Here is a 21,712-nt window from a genome sequence, read left to right as displayed (position 1 = left end):
GGCAAATTTTTTCCCCCCCCCCCCCCCCCCAAAATGTATAGGACTCTATTACATGTAAAAAAGGGCAAATAAAAGCATAAGGAAAACCGCATTTTAACGCATTTTCAACCTTAATATTTACTTTATGCATGTTTCTTATATATCCGTTTATACTCATTTGTTTGTTTATGCATTTATTTTTTTTCCCTTTTTCAGACTTTTTTTAAATAAGTAAAAATAAAACTTCCGAATTTGTAAAAAAGGAAAAAAAAAAGAAGCAAAAAAAAAAATGAAGCAAAAAAAATTGAAGCAAAAAAAAACATTCGTATGTAATGACAAGAGTGTATATACATTTTTGTGATGGTTTTTTTTCATTTTGCTTCATTTTTTTTCTCTTTATTTACTTTAAGTGTGAAATTTTGAGAAGCACGAAACTGCGCAAAACAGAAAAACTGGAGTATATGTTTCAATATAAAAAAATAAAAATATAAAAAATAAAATAGGAACATAAATATGTGTTACATGTACATACACAAACAAGTGCTTATTTTTTTTTATAGATCTCCCTCCTACATTAATTGATTGTAAACACTGGAGCTCATAAAAAGGGCACATTTTAGCAACCCATTTTAAAGCCCATTCAACCTGGGGTCTCAAAGTCGGAGCCAAAAAAAAATATATATACAAGCATACATATGTATAAAGAAAATGGCTCTAAATCCAACGCTAATTCAAGGGCAAGGTAAGTTCTGAAAAAAGGGCAAACTAAGAAGAGGTGAAAAGGGAAATATGGAAAATAACACATAAAATGGAAATATATTTTCATTATTGTCCACTTGAGAAAATGAGGCTTTTTCCACATAGATCAAATGAGTCGAATAATGGCACTGCTAAATAGCGGAACTTGAACTTGTTTATTTATGCTGGAAGTCCGCGAGCATATTTCACCTGCATGTTAGGCACGAACATTTTGGCCCCTTTAACAATTTTTCCCCCTTGACATTTTCATACTCCCCCACCGCTCGTGTCTAATTTTTCTTTGCGCAGAATTTTTATTCCCAGCGAACAAGGGATCTGAATTCACGTATTTAAGAAGGGAAGATGTTAAAATGAAACTATACTTACCAGATAGGTAATTAAAAAAGATTGCAAATTGGGATATTACGTAGAAACGTGTACATGTGTTGCAACAGGGAGAGATTGTTGTGCTGTGGCAGGGTTCAGGGTTTGTTCCCCCCACAACCACTACCAGCATCCTTATTTCCTCTGATGGTTGCGTGTATTTTTTGCTCCATCAGTAAGTGCATCATTTGAGTCACGCACATACATATGCATACATATATATGCATACATACATATACATATATATATTTGTGCACATGTGTGTACATATAGAATGGCCTGTACACGAATGTACAGAACAATGGAACCGCTCTGAGAAGGAACCCCACTTTATGTTTTATGAACTCCCGTTTCACAATTGCCCATTTTACAGAACGATAAAGGAAGATGGGATGATATTTCTAACGAGCATACGTTTGGTATTTATTAAGAGTGAACGAAGTAGAACGAACGCAAATTTCATATCTGTAGAATTACCATTAAATCTAATTGAGAAACCTAAATTTGAACAACCAGTATTTGGTTTGAATTATCTCTCTGGTATTGTAAAGCCATCAGTTGATAACCCCAATAGTTTGAAAAGTCCATGCAAATGGAATATAGTTTTTCTGAATGGACAATGTAGTAGTTTCCTTAACTATTTCTTTAAAGTATATGAAGCAGCAAAAAAAAATAGACCTTTAGGAACCTTAAGTGAATTTAATGAACAATTTTTCTCAAATAGCAATGCATATGTGGATCCTAGTGACCCAACCTTTTTATATATAAACGAACCTAACCCTGAAAGTTTATATAATGCTCAAGGCACGACACAAAATCATTACATTCCTCAGAATAACCAAAAAAACGAAGATGTACCAGTATATAAAAGGCCATATGTGCCTCAACATAATAATAGTAATAGTGTGAATAATATACCATCATATAATCAGCAGAATTATATGGGAAACTACGATTCTGCTAGCAGTAGAGGGTCCTTTAGTCACCAACCATATCCACCAAGTGGTGCTAACGCGAGTCAGGCGAGCCCAAATTGTGGTAGTCAGAATTGTGGTAGTCAAAATTGCGGCAGTCAAAATTACGGCAGTCAAAATTACTGCAGCCCAAATTACGGTAGTCAAAATTATTGCAGCCCAAATAGTGACATATCACAGCACTATAACTATCAAGATAACAGGTCCACATATGCGAATCAGGAAAATACCATGTCTCACTATAATCAGCACAGTAATTTTATAAATTATGATCAAATAAATAACAGAAATATGCATGACCATCAAAATGGCAATGCGATATCTTATAATCAACGAACACAACAACCTTTACATAATCAGCCAAATAATCAACAGTTCAATCCTGCTTATAATGAACAATTTAATAATATACATAATCAGAACAACACTATCCCATCTTACACTGAGCAAACGACATATCAGTTGAATCAGAAGAATGGTGAATATAATGGTAATCAAAATGGACAATCAAAATAATTAGTTAAATGTTACCACTTATTGTAGTTACAGTTACAATTATAGTAACATCCATTATTATAAATCATATAAGTGGAGGAAAAAGAAATTAGGGAAGAAAGAAAAAAAAAAAAAAAAAAGCACATAAATTTTAAATTAAAATGAGAAGGAATGCAATGATATAAATTAAATCAGTTTTGCAAGACGACAAACTGGATGCATAGAATTTTATCATACATTTCTATTGAACTTAATTTCCACGTTTTGTAATGTGCACATATGCTATGTTACACTCTCGCCCCACATTTTCCATCTCTAGTGTGATGTATAAATAAATGTTAAGTGATTAGTTTATATATCATACAATTTATTCATTTGCACTCATGTGTAGTTAATAAAAAGGAGTTGCATATAAATCTCATGTAACTTCTTATAATTACTATATATCTATTTTTCTATGGTGATGTTTATGAAAAACGCTTGTTTTTTTTTTTTTTTTTTTTTGCAATAAAAGGAGAAGGGCATTCATGTTATATAGATTTAATGATAGACACTTTAATTATATTAGCAATTTTTACTTTTTTTTTTTTTTTCCTTCTTAACGAATTTGTGACATGCATATGTATGTATATATTCACAGATATGTTTTCCACATTTATAATTTTTTTTTTTTTTTTTTGTAAAAATCGGTGTTGTTATTCTGTAAAGTAAAAAACCAAAAAAAAAAAAAAAAAAAGAAAAAAAGAAAAAAAAATTAAAATGTTCAAATGGGACACTTATCTGAACCATAGCCTGTAAATTGAGAAAAATGAAAATAAAAAAATGATACTTCAGAATATATATGCAAACATTACGTAGGATCAAGGTGTGTGTGAAGTAAGAATTATAGGTAGTTCACAGGGCTTTTCTTTTTTTTTTTTTTTTTTTTTTTTGCAATATACTTTTAATAGCATTCGTGTTATAAAAAAAAAAAAATAGACACTTTAATTATATTAGCAATTTTTACTTTTTTTTTTTTTTTCCTTCTTAACGAATTTGTGACATTCATATTTATGTATATATTCACAGATATGTTTTCCACATTTATAATTTTTTTTTTTTTTTTTTTTAAAAATTTGTTTTTTTATTTTTTAAATAAAAAAACAAAAAAAAAAAAAAAAAAAAAAAAAAAAAAAAAAAACCAAAAAAGAGAAAAAAAAAAAAAAAGGAAAAAAAAAAAAAAAAAAAAAAAAATAATATGTAAAAAAAAAAATAAAAAAAAAAGAATAACATATAAATAAAAAAAAAAAAGAAAAAAAAAAAATAGAAACAACAAAATATATATAAAAATTTTATATAATAAAAGTTTTTTTTAAATTAAAAATTTAGGTAGTTTAAAGGGTTTTTTTTTTTTTTTTTTTTTTTCTTTTTTGTACTATACTTTTTAATAATTGCTGCGTTTAAAAAAAAAAAAAAAAGAAAACACGAATTTTATCAAAATATACGTTCATAATTAAAAAGTGTGATACAATGGAAATTTTATGTTCCTATTCCTATGTAGTTCCCCAGTATCCTCACACCCCAACATTTCCATTTTCCTACAGAACTTACCCTACAAAACATATGACATAAGTTGATTGCAAAATAAGTTAAAAAATTTTTTTTTTTTTTTTTTTTTTTTTAGTTTTCCTTTCCATAGATCTTTTTGTTGATTGTGCAAATATTGCACATAATCTTAAATGTATGGATTGGCACATGAAAGGGTGGGAGGGAAAAACAAAATAATACAAAACAAAGCAAAGCAAAGCGAGAATATGATATATTACATTTCACATATATTTTTACAGAGCAGTTTTTATACTGAGGGAAGAATTTGAAAGTAAATGTATCCCAGCGGAGGAATTATGGAATAATTTTTCGAACATATCTTCTCACGATAAAATCTACGTATTTAGATTCACAGCAACTTCACTGCATAGTCCATCTTTAGTAGAGAACGTTTGAGTTAACATTCTCGTTTATCTTCCCACTTTCGATTTCAAATTGTTTAGAAATTCCTCTGCTTTGCCACGTTCCTTTTTTTTTGAACACAAGTGTTTATTTTATTCCATTCTCTTTTATTTTATAATGGGGTTTTCTGAGAACCCTAAATTTTTTTTGCTTGTCAAAAAAATCCTTAAAAAGTGGAAATTCATAGGGTATATAAAAAGGAGTAAACTATATAGTTCAAAAGAAGGAATTGTGGATTTATGAGGGGTCTCACTCGAGGACTAACATTCATGTCACGATGATCTTTCTTTTATAAACTAGTTGTGCATGAGCCTGTATGCATCCATGCCTACATGTTTTGTCTGTTAGGGCAGTTTTTCTCTCATCATGTTTGTGTGTTTGCACTCTTGGGTGTTTTCCATTTTGTCTGCTTATTTTTATTATATTATTTTTTTTTTTTTTTTTTATTATATTATTTTTTTATTTTTTTTTTATTATATTATTTTTTTTTTTTTTTTTTTTTTTTATTATATTATTTTCTTTTTTTTTTCATTTTTTTCTTTTCTTGCAGAATTAGCCTGTCTGTGGCTGGCTTCGCATACCTTTGTGCCTTCAACAAAATTAATAAAAAGGCAGATTTAGATGCGCTAATTTTTTCTCAGTTCCCGGGAAATTCCAATTTAAACAAAAAAGATGAGGAATTTTTAAATAACACGAGTAGGTACTTTTCGAATTATGAATTTAAAGAAGAGAATATAATAGACATAATAAATAAATACATAAAAGACATTTCACCGTTTGTGGAAACTGTAAAGATTAGAATTAATGAAAATGATGAGATCAATAATAACGTATTAATAAGTACTGTACCTTGTAAATTTTGCAATAATATGGAAAATTTAATAGTAGTAATAAATTTTGATTACAAAGAAAGGAAAAATTTTCACTCAATTTCAGTTGGTTTAACATTGATTAACTACTTTGTAAATTGTAATTATATGAGTAAGGATATTGTATTTTTATTTACGAATAAGGAATTATTATATTCATTAGGAATACAGAAATTTATTGAATATTTTCTGTATAGTAATAATGTAAATAATAATAGAAAATACCTTTCCAGATCAGCAATTATAATAGAATTTGAATCCATATTTCCTTCACATATACATATAAATTATGAAGGTCTAAATGGACTCTTACCAAATTTGGACTTTATATTACTGTTGACGAATGAGTTAAACTATTACAACATACCTATAAAAGTGGAATCTCCTCATCATGTCATTTTTGATACAGGATTAGAGAGGAACTATGAAAAGGGCCATATTTACTTTTTAAGGTAGTTCTTCTTACGTGTAAAAAGATGGATAGAAAAAAAGTGTACCGATGGAATTTCGTGTATGCTCGTCCAGTTTATGAACAGTTCGTTATTGATACACTTGTGCATGCTAGTTTTTGTGTAAGTGTATAGTAAAAAAAAAAAAAAAAAAAAAAAAAAAAAAAAAAAAAAAAATATGTATCATCCATTCTTTTGTAACTACTTTTTTTTTTTTTCTATTCTTTTTTTTTTTTTTTTTTTTCTTTCTTTCTCCTTTTAAAGGGAAAACATCCCAGCCTTTACCGCCACAGGTGTGAGCAAAATTCCGTTGAAAAATAAAATGCTAAATTTATTCAATTTTACGAAATCTATGGAAAGTTTTATAAGAAGCCAGAGTAATAGTCCAGAAGGATTTTGCCATTCTTCAAATTTTTATTTTTTTGATACAATAAGAAGAAGGATTCCAATTAGTATATACTGTTATGGTGTGTACTTAATATGTGGTTATGCTATTTTGAAATTATTAAAAAGTTCTATTTTTCGAAATTACATAAATTTTGTAATAGGGTTATATGGGTACATTAAGACGGTTTTAATTATATCTTTGCCTTTTTATTTATTTTCAACAAATGATAAAATATATGAATTATTAAATTTAGAAAAGAAATTACCATTGTGTGAAGAATGGCACCCAGATCATTTCAAGGATTATGCAAAAATAGCCAACTATTGGTTAGACATTCTTATCCTATCAATAATAGTGGCCTTTATTTTTAATTATGTAATTTCCAGTATTGTTAAAAAATTCTGTAAAGTGAAGAAATATCAAAAGGTAAAGAAATTTGAGAAAATTGTAATATTAGACAAAATAAAAAATTTGCATCATAAAATAAAAAGTATCATTGGAATAACTCCAATTTATGAAACCATTGATACTGAAAAAATTATAACAAATTCAGGAGACCTTTCAAAATTAACAAAACCAAAAATTGTACATAGTGACGACGAGGATTTTCTGCGGGAAAAGAAAAACAGAATTTTGATTAATGCATTGCAAGAAGAATTAGATGATGCAGAAAAAAAGTTGGAATTCCTGGGTAGTGCAAATGTTGTATACATTTTCAACACCTCTGTAGCACCCTACTCATCCATAATGAATCAGATGAACTTGTTTTATTTCATTTTCGTTGTCCTCCTGTCCTCAGTAAGAGCGATGGAGAAAAAAAAAAAAAAAAAAAAAAAATAGCAATAAATGAGTTAGTGAGTATGGATGGATGAGTGAAAATGCCAAAAAGAGGAAAAATAAATTTTTTTTATTCGTCCCTTGGTTGTACGTTCGAGGAGTAACCTGTGAATTTGCATCAAAACGGGAATGTCACGTGCTTGTGGCTTTTTTTTTTTTTTTTTTTTTTTTTTCTTTTATATGTCATGACATGTATTGCTATTGTGATCACTTTAACTTTCTATTTCAGCTCTTTCATTTTTTTTTTTCTTTTTTTTTTACTATTCTCCTTGTTTCAGCTATACAACTGGTCCTACGCAGCTCTTTTCAGCGTGTTGTTCGTTATACCTGTATCATTCTTACATAACATAAAAACAAAGCGCAAGAAAATCATCCAGAAAGTTTTTATTCTGACATTTATTATTTTGATGTTAATTTATGTGTATCCCTACGAAGGTTTTATTCTGGTAAATTTAGAAATCGTCACATGCTTAGGAAAAACACCTGTGTAGAAAAAAAAAAATAAAAATAAAAACAGAATTGTAATAAATTTTTTTTTTTTTTTTTTATGTGTGTTTTTTTCTACACAGTTGCTTCTCAAATTGTGAACGATTTTTCCATTTTGTTTTTGGACACCAATTTACCCATCTCTTTTTTTATCCCACAGGTTACGAGAAATAAAATAACGAATCAGATAGTTAGCAATCTTGCGAAGTGTCAGAAATACTTGACGAAATCAAAGTTAAAAGATAGCAAGTACTTTCCTGAAATTTTGGATTTCCTTTGTTCTAACAAAATATTTCAACCTTTATATTTAAACAAATATTATTTAAGTAATAAAGATATTAAATTTAATTATAGCCACGATATTAAGAATGATGTCTTAATAAATTTGTATAGTATAGCTAGAAATCATTATTGTATTGGTTCTCAAGTTTATTCTCTTATATGTTTTACTTTTTTTCCAATTTTTTTTTTTATAGTATATATATTTTTTTGTTAGCCACTAAAAGTTTTTTTTTTTTTCAAATTTATAATTTTTTTTTTAAGTAATAGAAAAAAAAAAGTACTAGCCCCTTCTGTCCTCCATAAATATTGTACTACATTATTTTGTTATTTTTGCGTCTGTATATATATTCACATTAATATGATGCATAGGATTGTATTCATTATGTCTCCCAACGATTTGTCTCGATGAACTGTGATGGTGTAACTATAACATGAACAGACTTTATTATTCTTACTGGGACACATCAGCACGTGTGCTGGCACCCATTATGAATAAAAACATATTTGATTACTCTACAATGTTTTTCTTTTTTTTTTTACGATATGTATATGTACATGTGTGCATATATGTACACACATGTTTATGTGTACTAGGGATCAATCATTCCTCTATTGTAACAAGACAAGAGGTATAATGTGGCTATTAAGAAAAAAGGGCCATTTGGAAATCCATTCGACAGAAAAAAATAATAAAAAGTGGCAAGTCAGTTATGCACACTTGAAACAAAAAAAAAAAAGAAGTTAATTATGGATACTTGAAACAAAAAAAAGGGAGAAGTTATGCACACTTGAAACGTAAAAAAGGGAACAGTTATGCACACTTGAAAAAAAAATATATATATATAAAGCAGTAAAATGAAAATGAAGAGACATCATGTTTATTATAGTCAGCATGAATAAAGGGACACACAGAAAGAGGTGGTGGTGTGGTGGTAATAATTCGAATATGTTCAGATTGGTACGGACGAGGTGTGTTAAGTGCGTAGGGAAGAAACATGGGCACACGTGTGCATCATATATGAATTCTGGTTATTGTAAATCTAATGTCATTGCATGAGAAATTTTGTATAAGTCGCTACTTTTTTTGTCAACTAGATATATAGAGTTACCTATTAAATTAATGTGGTGTGCACACTAGTTTCTGCATTCGACATTTGATTTTTCCTTTTTTTCCTTTTATCATAATCATTATCTGAAAAGAAGAGGATTTTTTTCCTTTTCCTCTCTTTTTTTATATTAAATTCATCTGATCGGTATGATTTATTTGTGTTCATTTGTCTGTATTTATAAATGGATGTGTTTTTGTTGAATTCTTTTGGACTTTTATGAATTGTATTATCTTGTACCTGTTTATCTAACATGTTAGAATGGTGCGATATCTTTTGTGGTGTATCAGATGAAATGTGGGTAACTTGGTTGACATCATGTTGAGCATGCTTTGCTTCCTTTTCACTTTCCTGTGACATTTTATTTACGTCAAATTTATGATAAAAGAACAAGTTTTTTTTTTCTGCTTTTTTTAGCAATAGATAATATTGCGTTTTCTCTACATCGATACTGTTAATACTTTTTTTTAATGTAAGAATTTGATTTGATAGGAGTTTATTTTCACTTTTTAATTCTTCTATCTGACATTTGAGAAGTTTATTTTTTGATTTATTTAGAATGTTTTTAAAATGAGCCTCTTTATATAATTTATAAAATTTTTCATATTTTAAATTTATCTCAGTAATTTTTTTTAAATATTCGTTAAGAACTGATTGGTAATTTTTTATTTTCTGTTCTATATCGTGTCTATTATTTTTCGTTTCATTTAAATGTTTCATTATATTTTCTACTTTTTGATTTATATCTGTATATATTTTATTTAGCACATTAATGTTGCTTTGTGTAAGTAGTTTAGTATTATCTTTTTCTTGAATATTATTTTCTTTTTTATTACATAATTTTATTTTGTATTTTTCATTTTCTAACTTTAGCCCTATAAGTTCTGTTGCTTTCAAATTGTTATTTTCTTTTTCCTTATTTAAGCAAGAATTTAAAAAGTCCATTTCTTTTGCTAATTTTTTAATTTTAATGTCATATTCAAAATTGTAATTTTCCATTTCTTTGTCTTTTTTCCTTTCTATATTTTTTATCAGTTCTTTATATTTTTCAATTTCATTTTCCAGCTCGTAATTTTTTAGTTGGATTTTATTCATTTGCTGTGTAAGTAATTCTTCGTTCTTCTTTACTTTTACATATTCTTCGCAAAACTCCTTTAGTAGTATTTTACTTTCAGTAAATTTGAAGAACACTTTTTCTTCTTCATTCATGATTAAGAATTTCAATCGTCTTCAGCTCGCCCTTCTCTCGATTCTTTCATTTGCCTTTCGCCTTGTTACGCTCTGGGCTGCAATTCCTTCCAACACTTCCAACACTTCTAACACTTCTACCACTTCTACCACTTCTGATACTGCTAATTATTTTTCTTGTTTCCTTTTGCCACCTTTGGTTATGCGATAATATTTCTCCTTGTCTGTTATTTGGCTAGCAGAGGATACACACAAAATTTCAAAGACAGTTTTTGAAATAGAAGGATAGGAATGTGGTCTATTTGTTTGGAATAAAAACTGCTAGTGAAAAGTAGTGTTCCCAAGTTGTTTCATTTTCTATAACGGGATATATGTAGAGGGTCGGGTGAGAAAAGGTGCTAGCTAAATATTTTCCCTTGATGTGATTTTGAAACTACTCCTTTGCAAATTCGATATTGAGAAAATGAATTGTACACAATAAATTATCTTCTCTATTTGTTAAGAAAATAGCAAATTTTTTTTTGAAAAAAAAAAAAAAAAAAAAAAAAAAAGTAGGAAATTCCATTGCACAATTTAGTCACGTAATTGCATTGCATAATTAGTCCGCATTTTAGTTCAAAAATATTCACCTTCCTGTTGCATTTAATTAGGAAAATTATACATTCCTGTGTGTAAGCAGTTTAGTATATATGTGTTTTATATGTTACACTTTTTTTTTTTTCCCTTTATTGTTGAACTACTAATTTGGATGGCATTAAAATATGTGTAGAATTTCATATATTAAGTGATAATATTACTTGTATAATAACACACATGGTTCATTTTAAACAAACAACAAAGAAAAAGGAGTAGTTATACATAATATGTCGTGTATGTAAAATCATAAGTGAAAAAAAAAATAGGATGGTGTAAAAAAAAAAAAAAAAAAAAAAAATGTAGCCCTCAACCGCCCTTTCCCCAAAAAAATTACAGATTAATTATTAATAATAAAAGAAGAAAAAAGTTATTTATAAGGTACAATACCAAATTATGTATGTGTAACATAATAATTATACATACACTTTTGTTTATGAAGAAAAGAATAAAAATTAAAGAAATTATTGCTAATTAATATTATTCCTAACTGGACGAGGAGGTATAAACATTTTCTTTTTTTTTTTTTTTTTTTTTTTACTTTCTATAATCTTTGTATACATCCAAACCTTGAAGGATGTAAAATTTTGAACTTAATTAAATTAAATTTGAAATGGTTAAAACGTTTAACATAGTTTAGCAGGAATGTAATTTTTTTTTTTTTATGGGTTAAATTTACCTTGTACTTTTTTTTTTTTTTTTTTTTGTGTAACCTTTGGGGTACACTTATTTATATGCATACAATATGGCAGTACATGCATATGCTACTAGAGGTAAATCCATATGATAGTAGCGGTAAATCCATATGATAGTAGCGGTAAATCCATATGATAGTAGCAGTGTATGTATATGATAATAATATTATATGAATATATAACTTAACCGAGTGGATCTCAGGAACAGATTGGTTCGCTCTGAAAAAGTTCCAAAAACGAAAGGTTTTTTTTTAATCATCATCTTAAAAGGGAAGAGGTAGCAGAAGGGTTATTACATATGTTCATATATAAGTCATTTTATGTTGGTGATATGGTTACAGAAATATATAAGATTCTTACGATGGAGAAATGTACGTCAGTACACTACTTACATATGAGTGGATATATGCATATATGATATTAAGTGCGCTTACATATGTACATATATATATGCATATACATATATATATAACGTATATGTTTCATATACCCCCATTGCACTATCTTGTTTGGGTTACTTTAAAAGACTCTTCGGCAAAAGAGAGAGAGAGAGAGAGAGAGAAAAAAAAAAAAAAAAAAAAAAAAATCTATTTTGTCTACAGCAAAAGTAGATCGCACAAATATGATATGGTCTCTTAAAAAAGAAGACTACTTTACGCATTCCCCTAGTTTACTCTCGACAGACACACAAAAGTTCTTAATAGCATAATCATGAGATTGTCATGTAGAGAAAAACAATTAAATAGTAAAAAAAAGTTTTTTTTTTTTTTTTTTTTTTTTTTTGTTATACATATTATATAAAAGATATATAGACATATAATGAAAAAAGAATTGAAAGGGAAAAAACCAAAAGGCAATATTAACAAGTGTGTTAGAAATAACAATATAAAAGAAGAAAAGAGAAAAATTAAAAAAAAAAAAAAGTCACATCATAACAAGGCTACAAATATATTGTCGAATCAGAACTATGAAGGGAATAAAAGTATGAACAAATTAAATTTTGCAATTTGCAAAGGGCGTGAAAATGAATTACAACAGAATTTAAGACATGACACAGTTGTAAAAGGAGGAGGTGGTGGTGGGTTATTATACAGACACAATAAAGGAATAGAAGTAAGTAACACATCAAATAAATCAAGAAAACCTCTTTTTCAAAATGTTAAGGCACCCCAAAGGGATAGCAGCAACATAAGCAATCATTATTTCATGTCAGATGTAGACAGAGGCCCTACTTGTTTTGATATGAAAAATAATAATGAAAATAAGAATAGTAGTTATGGTATGACAGCGAATAAGAATCTTTACAAAGGTTTGTTCAAACAGAATATTAATAAGAATGTTATGAATCCTAATAACTCCTTATCTAGAAGGGAAGGAAATACCTTTTCAATAGATGAAGAAGGAAAGAAGGGATGTGACAAGTTCATGATGAGCGGGAGTAACTTTGAAACCGTGGGAAGAATAGACAACAGCGTGCATAATTTGGCAAGAGATGTCAGAAATAACAAGAATAACAATTTTCAAGATAACAGAACTGTTAATCCGACAGGAAATCTCAGAAATAGTGAGAATAATAACATGCAAAGGAATTGTTACAGACGCAATAACAGCAGGTGTTTTACGAACTCCTCTAGCAAGGTAAATCTGACCTATACCCATAAAATTTACAAAAATAAGAGTGGTTTGTATAACAAGAAATATGTCAAAAATGACAAAATTGTTAATAACAAAATGGTTAATAATAACAAAATGGTTAGTAATAATAATAGTAGCGAGAATAACAATAGTAAAAATAATATGACGGATCAGGTAAATATGAACAACTACAATCGTGTGCATAATTATAGCATAAATATTGAAAACAAGTTAATCAATGAATCATTGATGGGTACTAACGACTCTCGAAAGGTAGTAGGTAACATGGAGGATAATAACAATTTTCAGTTTGTAGAAAATGTGATGAATGAAGGTGAGAAGTGCAAAGACTATTTCAATAGCCTCATCGATATGTGTACGATTGATGCCCCTCATGTTTTAGATAAGAATAATAATATTGGACAGAAGGGAGGACTTTACACACTGTATAGAAATGTTACAAAAAAAAAAGGGAATGATTGTGGGAATTGTGGTAGATGTGATAAGTGCAATCAGAATAATATTAGCACTCTGAAGGGTTCCTTGAAGAGAGAAAAAAAGAAGAATGGAAATTTTATATTAGGTTCTAATGTAGAGTCGTTAGACATAAATAAGGTGGAAGAAAAGGATCGACAATTGTTTATGGAGAGAAAGTTAGCAAAAGAAAGATTTGCACAAAATTATTTAGAAAAAATAATAAAACTTATATCAGAAAAGTTAAAATATATGTTAACAGTGACAGATAAGCAATGCATTTATTTAATAAAATCTGTTATAGAATTATTGAAATGTATTAAGAAAATTATTAATTTTTCAGAAAATTGTCGTTTCCATTTTAAGATATTTGGCATCATATTAAATATTTACTCATATATATGTGTTAAGATGTTTGCAGAAGACGACATTTTAAAAGTGATGAATTTGAAATGCCTTGTGTGCATGTTCGAAATTTTAATCAAGTTAAAAAGAGATTCCTTTAATTTATCATATGCATTTTTTTTATTTGTAAATTATTTGAAGCGAAACATTGATGGGCTGGATATATTAGCAAAAAATAACCTCAAGTACAATGCCAGAGTTGTAAATAATGATGAAAAGATATTTTCAAAAATGTTAAATTCTTTTATAACTTTATTTGCTTATTGTGCTGAAATTCAGAATATCATGGTTCGCGTAGAATCCCTTAAATCTTTTGTCGCAGTTTTATGTGCACTAAACGAGAACAGATACAAAGGAGGTGTTCACTGCACAGGAAAAGAAATGGATGAGAAGGAAATCCGAATGTCAAAAGGGGATACATATGTAAAGGAGAAATGTATAGCCAAATGTATAGCCAAATGTATGGCAAAATGTAAGGCAAAATGTAAGGGCAAATGTAAAGCAAAATGTAAAGCAAAATGTAAGGCCAAATGTATGGCCAAATGTATGGCCAACTGTGAAGCTTACCATAGGAAGGTTCAAACTCATTACCAGGGAGAGGTAGACGAATTGTCAAATTCCACGACATTTTTCTTATTCCACAAATCTCTAATCATTGGAAGCCTTGTGGGAAAAAAGGGAACTATGTTCAGAGGACATACGACAAGTAAAATGGTAAATTTGCAGAAACATAATTTGGATTTTTTAAAAAATAATTATATGTACACAAGTTATTTGATAAAAAGTAGTAATGAAACATGCAGAAAAAATATTATGAACAAAGGAAATGGCCAAGAAAAGTTAAATTTTGAATACAATAATGTGAGTAAAAATTTAGTAATGAAAAATGAAAACAGTAATTTATATATATCCAAAGGGAATAGTATACGAAATGTTCACTCCTTTAAAAATAATTGGAACGAGAATACTATGGATGAATATATGAATTTAGGAAATAGACAAGGTATTACTAGCCGAAATGGAGAAGAAAATGAATATAAAATAAAGAATTCACTTTTATTAACAAATTTTGAAACAGTTTTTAATAGTGATCCTTGTAATGGTTGGTTAACTAATAAAATAGACGATGAGGATGAAGAACATATTTTAGTTTTCATTTTAAAAATATTCGATTTATTTATTGACATGTATCATGATAAGGAGATAATTGAAATAATACAAAAGAATATTGTGTTTTTTTTTAATCACATAGACATACATATATTTAGTTATGTAACATATTTGATTACAAAAATTTCTCATATAATTCCAATAAATAAGCAATTTTTCAATAAATATATGTCAGTTCTTTTGAAAAATTTAAATAAGGAAAGACGGAAATATATTTTTATTATGTTGTCTTATAGTCAATATGAACAAAATGGAATAAATGTAGTTTTAAATTTGTTGAATAATTTGTGTCTTTATAATTTTAATTACAAAACAAATGTCCATTTAATGGATTTTGAAAAATTTTCTGATGAATCTTTGAGATTAAATTTGGGTGAAGAAAACGAATGCAATCATAGTTTAAACAATAGAACTGTTGGTCGAGGAAGTACTAACCGGAATAATAACCCTAGCTATGGCAATACAGGAAAGAGTAACATTGATGAATATAACATGCACCCATCTCTTAATCCAAATAATGTAGAGTGTTTTGGAGAAGCAAAAGATTATGACAGTATTAACGAACATGAAGTATACTTAGTGGATGATATGATACACAACAATGAAGAATGGTGTTGTGTGTATTCTGTTTTAATTATACTATCTTTTAAATATCCAAGTTTTGTATATTCTTTCTTTTTTAACAACTTTAGAAGGAATTACATACAAAATTCTGACAATTATGTTCCTCATTTTAATTTGTTTGAATGGTCTCACAAATTCGGTTACTATATTTCTAACACGCTTTTGAATGAGGCTTTGGAAAATGGAACTCAAATTAACGCAGATTTGTTCGCCGTGCTAGGGAGGGAAGAAGTCGATGAAGAAGAAGTGGAAGATGCAGAAGTGGAAGAGGATGAAGTGGAAGATGATAAAGGCTACAGTAGAAATCGCGTATGCAAAAGTTTGGGTATCCATCAGGGGAGAGAAAAGTGTACAGATAATAAACTCATGGGCAACAGGGAGGAAAAAGAAAAGGAATTGAATAAAATGAACAATTTGGGAAGAAATTGGAAAATTAGTGACACATGTTATGATACAGATTCAATGGAGACCTACGAAAAAGAGGTTAAGAAGGAGAACTTTCCATGTAAGGAAGAAGTGTCATTGGAATTACTACTTCATCAGAGTTATTCCTTTTTAGAATATCCACATTGTATTAAATTAAGCATAAGTGATAAAGAAAGGGGTTTCTGTTACGTTTACATTTTGAGTATTTTGAATTTTTTTTTTAACAAAAAAATTTCCTTTTTTGGAGAAAATTGTTTTTTTTTTAAAAAAAGTTTATGGCAAATATTGCATGATCAAACAAATATGAAGACGCATAATTTTTTGGAATATTTAGAAATTTTTAAGAATTCCAATTTTACCTACATGAATAATAGTAATGAATTGACAGAAATTCTACACAGGATAAGTAATTCTCATGAGGAATGTGCTAAATTGAAGCTGAAATCTGAGTATGTTTATGAAGGAACTTCAATTGGAAAAAGTCTAATGGTCAGATGGAAGCGATTGAGGAAAAGTACAGATATGATGTCGGGTGAAAATAATACAAGAAATGAAAAAAGTGTAAGAAAAAGGAGAGGAAAAACAAAAAATGAGAATGAGAGAAGCTTAATATATTTCAAACAGTCTTATATGAAATATGCACCTCATGTAAACGATTTGATAAACGAAAATATGGCTACTAAAATTTTTTTTCAAATTTTGCTGAGAGATAATTTTGAGCATAATAAAAATTATTTTGTATATTATGAACACTTTTTAAGAAAAATGAGTTTCGAATTTGTCGAATCTCGTTTGTTACAGCATGAGACAATTTTCAGTCAGTTGTGTTGTTTTCCGGCCGATGGAAATTTGTTGAATAAATTCCTTTCATTTGATGATAGTTACTTTGAAGAAACAGAATCTTTTGGAAAAATTTTATCTGTGCATCGTAGGAATGTGAAAAAATTGGACCTCTTGGGGAGTAGTGCATGGAGAGGAATGTCTAAAGGGTTTGTAGTACACCAAAGAAATTTGATTCCCTTTGGAATAGATAAAAGTGTTGATTCGTCAAATATGGTTAATGAAGAATGTAAACTAATGGATGCTATTATTAAGAGGAATATCCAAATGAGTGAGATTCATAAGAAACACTGTGACGAATTGAAGGAGGAACCACGACATGGATCTGACATAAAACAGAGTTATGATGAGGAGGAGCAGGAGGAAGAAGAAGAAGAAGAAGAAGAAGAGGAAGAGGCGGGACAGAAGGACATGCGTGCGAAGAATTACAATTGGGAAGAGCATAAAAGAAAAAAAAAAATTTTTGCACATGATATGTTTAATCATACAAACAAATTTTACAGAAAGGTTTTCCAAATGAGTGAAGAAGGAACAGACAAAAAAGTATCTGAAGGAAGATATATTTTACGAGAACGGAATTATGAAAAATTTACATTTTTGAAATCTAAAATAAAAATTAAGTACAAGGAGAAGCATCATGAAATGAAAAATGGAGAAAAGATAATAGATTTTAAAAAGAAATTTCCTGAATATTTTTATCATAAAAAAGTTATTAACATAAATCATAAAATAAATAAAAAGCTAATTAAAATTTCTTACTTATTTAGTATGAATTATTTTTACTCTGTAAACATATCTCACATACTTTACACGATCATAAACAAAATTTATGATGAGAATTATTTATTATTTAAGGCGTTAAAGCACTGTTTTGGCAATTTTTGTGCAAATGATCAGAATGTATTTCATAATTTTGAGAATAAAGAAGAAAAAAAAAAAATATACGACATTTTTCACAAAGTGAAAAGAAGAAGATGGAGAAGAAGAAGACGTGTCAAAATTGTTAATTCCACAGAACAGTTTAGTCACCTCTTAGTAGGTATAGACAAATTGTTACTTAAGGAAGAGAACGTAAATAAGGATGATACATATTCTGTAAATGTTTTGATCAATAAAATATTAAAAATTATTTTAAATCATTTGAAAATTAAGGATTTTATAAATTACAACAAGTGTTTAAATTTTCCTTATCTCTTTTTATCCTTCTTTTTTGTAAAAATTAAGCTATCGTTTGAAATGGAATATTTTGGATTTTTGGAAGAGTATGACGAGGGAAATTTTAAAAAAATTCTTCTAAATTTGCCTGACCATGTACAGCATTTTTTTAACAGTTTATTTTTGTATATAGAATATGAAGACATTCTCATAATGAATAAGATAGAACATAAGGAAGTAAGTAACTACAAGAAAAAGAAATACAGAATGGAGGAGAATTTTCTACATGGCACTAGTACGAAATGTAGAAACATGGATTGTAGCAACAATTTGACAACATACAATTTCATGGTTGAAAGTGTGCTGTCTGAAGATCATTCCTTGAAACATTTAAAAAATATGAACAAAACAAACAAAAAGGAAACAAAGAATTCTTTATTTGCGAAGCGAAAGAAAGCAAAAGTGGAAATCCAAAACGTGAAAAATGCCTCCGACTTCGAGCTAGAGGACAAATATTTAAAAGTACACAATTTTTACATAGAGAGGGAGAAAAATAATAATAATATTAGTAATAATACAATGGAGAAGTGTACTAGTCTATCCCAAAAAATAAATAAATCGAATTATCACAAAATAGACATTAGTGAATGGAACATAAAAGGCTATACCTGTGTAGGTGATAGCCGGCGTGATGTTACCACACCTTTTAAAAGAATTATAAATATTGAATTTAAAAAAAATGTGGAAATTAATTTTGATTACTCCTCTACTTTACCTGTCAAATGCAAGGTGAATTTTTGCTATTATCACTTTAAGAATGAAACATTTTACTTTTTTCCCCTAGCCCCAGCCAAGCATATATACGTGCACCCATACAGGTGATGAGGTTGGAAAAGAATAAAAAGAAGATATACATTTATATATGCATGTATATATGCATGTATATATGCATGTATATATGCATGTATATATGCATGTATATACATATGCGCATCCATTTATCTATTGGGTGGAAACACCCTGTTTGACGCTTTTGTTTTTGTTTTTTTGAAATATGTGCTACTGGTCTACGTTTAATCATACAAGTCCTTCTTTGTACTGTTTCGTTTTCTGTTTTGTTTTCTTTTTTGTAAGAAAGGAAGTAATTTCTCCACAACTTTGTGCTTGAATTTGTGTAAAATTCCAATATGTGCCGATTATGTATTATTTTAAAGAACCTCAAAAGTCCCCTTTTTTTTCTAATTTTTTTCAACTTGAGGAATTTGGCAAAGTCTTGTGTTAGAGATGTTTGCTTCCCCATTTTGTCACATCATTTCATGATTCCTTACTTTTTTGTTTGACCACATCTTCACTTTGTCACATCTCCCTTAGGCCACTTACCGTTTGTACGTTTTTTTCCCCTTTTGTCACAACATACCTGTTTTAATTAACCTTACATGAGTATACACATGCATGAATAAGAAATGAAATTTTCTAAAATTCTGTACATTTTTGCATTAAAATAAGATAGCTTTTGGAAGACATAACAAAGGAGCAGATGGATGAATAGTAGGAAGATTTGATTGAAGATAAAAATATTTTAAAATATGATTAACCTTAAAAAAAAAACACAAAAAAAAAAAGGATTCCGCTTAGAAAAAGAATCTTAATAAAAAGATCTTTAAAAATGATACCTAAAAATCAAACTTATTTAAAATGTCATTATTCTCATTTTTCTGAAAATGTTTAAAGGTAAAATCTTCACTTGAATCTGTTATATAGCTAATTTCTGATTCATTATATCTTTGCTGACCTTTCAACCCTGTATATTTTGCTAAGGAAAAGGGGAGGGGGAAAATAAAAAAACAGTTGTGTTTACATGTTTGTCTTATTAGAGGAATAAAAATTGATCAGGGCTTATAATGCACATATGTATTAGTAATATTGGCATATCCATAACTTTTAATCTTTTCCTTTTTCTTTTTTTTTCTCCTTCTTTATGTTCTTTTTTTTTGAATTTGGAAATTTTTTTTTTTTTTTTTTTTTTTGTTTGTGCTCCTAGCATAAAACTTTACCAGAGATATTGCTAACTCCTACTGATGATTTATTTAAATAATTGAGTATGTATTTCCTTGGGACATTGCTTCGCTTTTCACATGTTTCTAGAGTATCGCTCCAATGAACTTTTTTCTTTTCAGATAAGGTGCGTGGATTTTCTTTTGTCCATTTTTTCCTTTTTGCAGAATAAGTATTATGTTTATATTTACGCTTGCTTAAATTATTCCTTTTATGTTTGTACATTTTTTTTGTAAACTCCTTATTTTGCTTAACATTTTCAATGAACGTTTCAGGATTAGTGTTTCTCGACCTTGTATCGTCCCTTTGTGCGTTAGCATCAATTAGTGATTTAACGTGGTATATATTTTTCCCACTTGTGTTTTCATTTATTTGGTTTTCAAATTTGCAGGATGCATCTTTTAATAATTCTTTCCCTTTAAGGTAGTTGATGTTTTCATCATTTGTGTCGGTAGTAATGTGTTCATAGGGTATATCACACCAATTGGAAATCACATCGTCTAAAATGTCACTTTTTTTTTCAGAAGTTTTGTAGCACGAGTTATTCATATCTACAAGTTCGGTCGATTCAATTGTCATTTGCATTGTCGTGTTTTTTTTTATTTTTTCGAGCATTTCTTGAATATATTGATTTAAACCATTGCATAGCACATGTTTGAAATTTTCAATGATTTCATCATTTTGAAGGTCTATTTGTTGATTGTTATTTTTTATGCTATTTATGGATCTTATATTTTTTGTGTCTTGGTTATCTTCACCTAATGAATAAATTCTCTGTTTTACATTTTGAGAAGGTAGTAGTAATATATCACCTTGATTGTCCTTTTCCTTTGACTTGAGAAACATATTTTTAGTTTTGTTTTTTTTTAAAATTATATCTATGTCATCTAAAGAATCATCTGAATAGATGTATTCACATTGTTGGTTTGGAATTTTCTCTACTTGTTCAAAATCAGAATTGACAGCACATGTTTTTTTCGCATCATATATTATTTTGTTGATGGTTTTCTCTAACTTGTAATGTAAATCTTTTTGTCTGCTTGTTTTATTGATTATTTCTTCGAATTCCTCATCCTCAGATGGAAGTGAATTCGAAATGTCATCATAGTAATAGTTACTGTTGCATGAAAATAGGAGGCATTTCATTTTTTTTACTTTGCTTTGCTTTTTTTTTTTTTTTTTTTTTTATTTGTTATTTCGTTTTCTTTGATGTTCTTTTATACAATAGAATGCTTATGTAGAGTGAACAGTAGAAAAAAAAGTATTTTAATAGTGTTAAATGAAAAAGAAAAAAAAAAAAAAAATGTGGAAAAACAACTTTAATGTTAAGAAGAGGCATTAAACAATTAGAACAAAATATTTAAAGATTTAAGAACAAAAGAAGCTTATAGTAGGAGGGAAAATAGTTATATATTCGTTAGTAGACACCTCAGAGT

The 21,712-nt window shown here is 28.3% G+C and overlaps 5 protein-coding genes across 5 annotated transcripts; 3 read left to right on the top strand and 2 right to left on the bottom strand.

Annotated features, from left to right (window-relative positions):
* Positions 1–687: 687 nt before the first annotated feature.
* On the top strand, positions 688–2,591 carry PGO_110180 (hypothetical protein, conserved; the record flags this gene model as incomplete). The annotated part of the gene is made up of 3 exons (XM_028688357.1): positions 688–721; positions 1,027–1,111; positions 1,475–2,591. 3 exons carry the CDS (start codon positions 688–690, stop codon positions 2,589–2,591), a joined length of 1,236 nt encoding a protein of 411 aa, XP_028544158.1.
* A 2,085-nt stretch (positions 2,592–4,676) lies between these two features.
* PGO_110170 (glycosylphosphatidylinositol anchor attachment 1 protein) lies at positions 4,677–8,084 on the top strand (the record flags this gene model as incomplete). The annotated part of the gene is made up of 5 exons (XM_028688356.1): positions 4,677–4,747; positions 5,110–5,880; positions 6,142–7,063; positions 7,381–7,548; positions 7,749–8,084. The coding sequence occupies 5 exons, from the start codon at positions 4,677–4,679 to the stop codon at positions 8,082–8,084; spliced, it is 2,268 nt and encodes a 755-aa protein (XP_028544157.1).
* An 898-nt stretch (positions 8,085–8,982) lies between these two features.
* PGO_110160 (hypothetical protein, conserved) lies at positions 8,983–10,185 on the bottom strand (the record flags this gene model as incomplete). Its single annotated transcript, XM_028688355.1, has 1 exon — positions 8,983–10,185. One exon carries the CDS (start codon positions 10,183–10,185, stop codon positions 8,983–8,985), a length of 1,203 nt encoding a protein of 400 aa, XP_028544156.1.
* A 2,126-nt stretch (positions 10,186–12,311) lies between these two features.
* On the top strand, positions 12,312–19,103 carry PGO_110150 (hypothetical protein, conserved; the record flags this gene model as incomplete). Its single annotated transcript, XM_028688354.1, has 1 exon — positions 12,312–19,103. The coding sequence occupies one exon, from the start codon at positions 12,312–12,314 to the stop codon at positions 19,101–19,103; it is 6,792 nt and encodes a 2,263-aa protein (XP_028544155.1).
* Positions 19,104–19,894: 791 nt separating this feature from the next.
* PGO_110140 (hypothetical protein, conserved) lies at positions 19,895–21,422 on the bottom strand (the record flags this gene model as incomplete). The annotated part of the gene is made up of 2 exons (XM_028688353.1): positions 19,895–20,034; positions 20,276–21,422. The coding sequence occupies 2 exons, from the start codon at positions 21,420–21,422 to the stop codon at positions 19,895–19,897; spliced, it is 1,287 nt and encodes a 428-aa protein (XP_028544154.1).
* Positions 21,423–21,712: the final 290 nt, after the last annotated feature.

This window comes from Plasmodium gonderi (genome assembly GCF_002157705.1).
Source record: "Plasmodium gonderi DNA, contig: Chr11, whole genome shotgun sequence".
Lineage (NCBI taxonomy): Eukaryota > Apicomplexa > Aconoidasida > Haemosporida > Plasmodiidae > Plasmodium > Plasmodium gonderi.
Note: the sequence above shows the minus strand (reverse complement) of the source record. Positions and strands in the feature narration are given on the sequence as shown.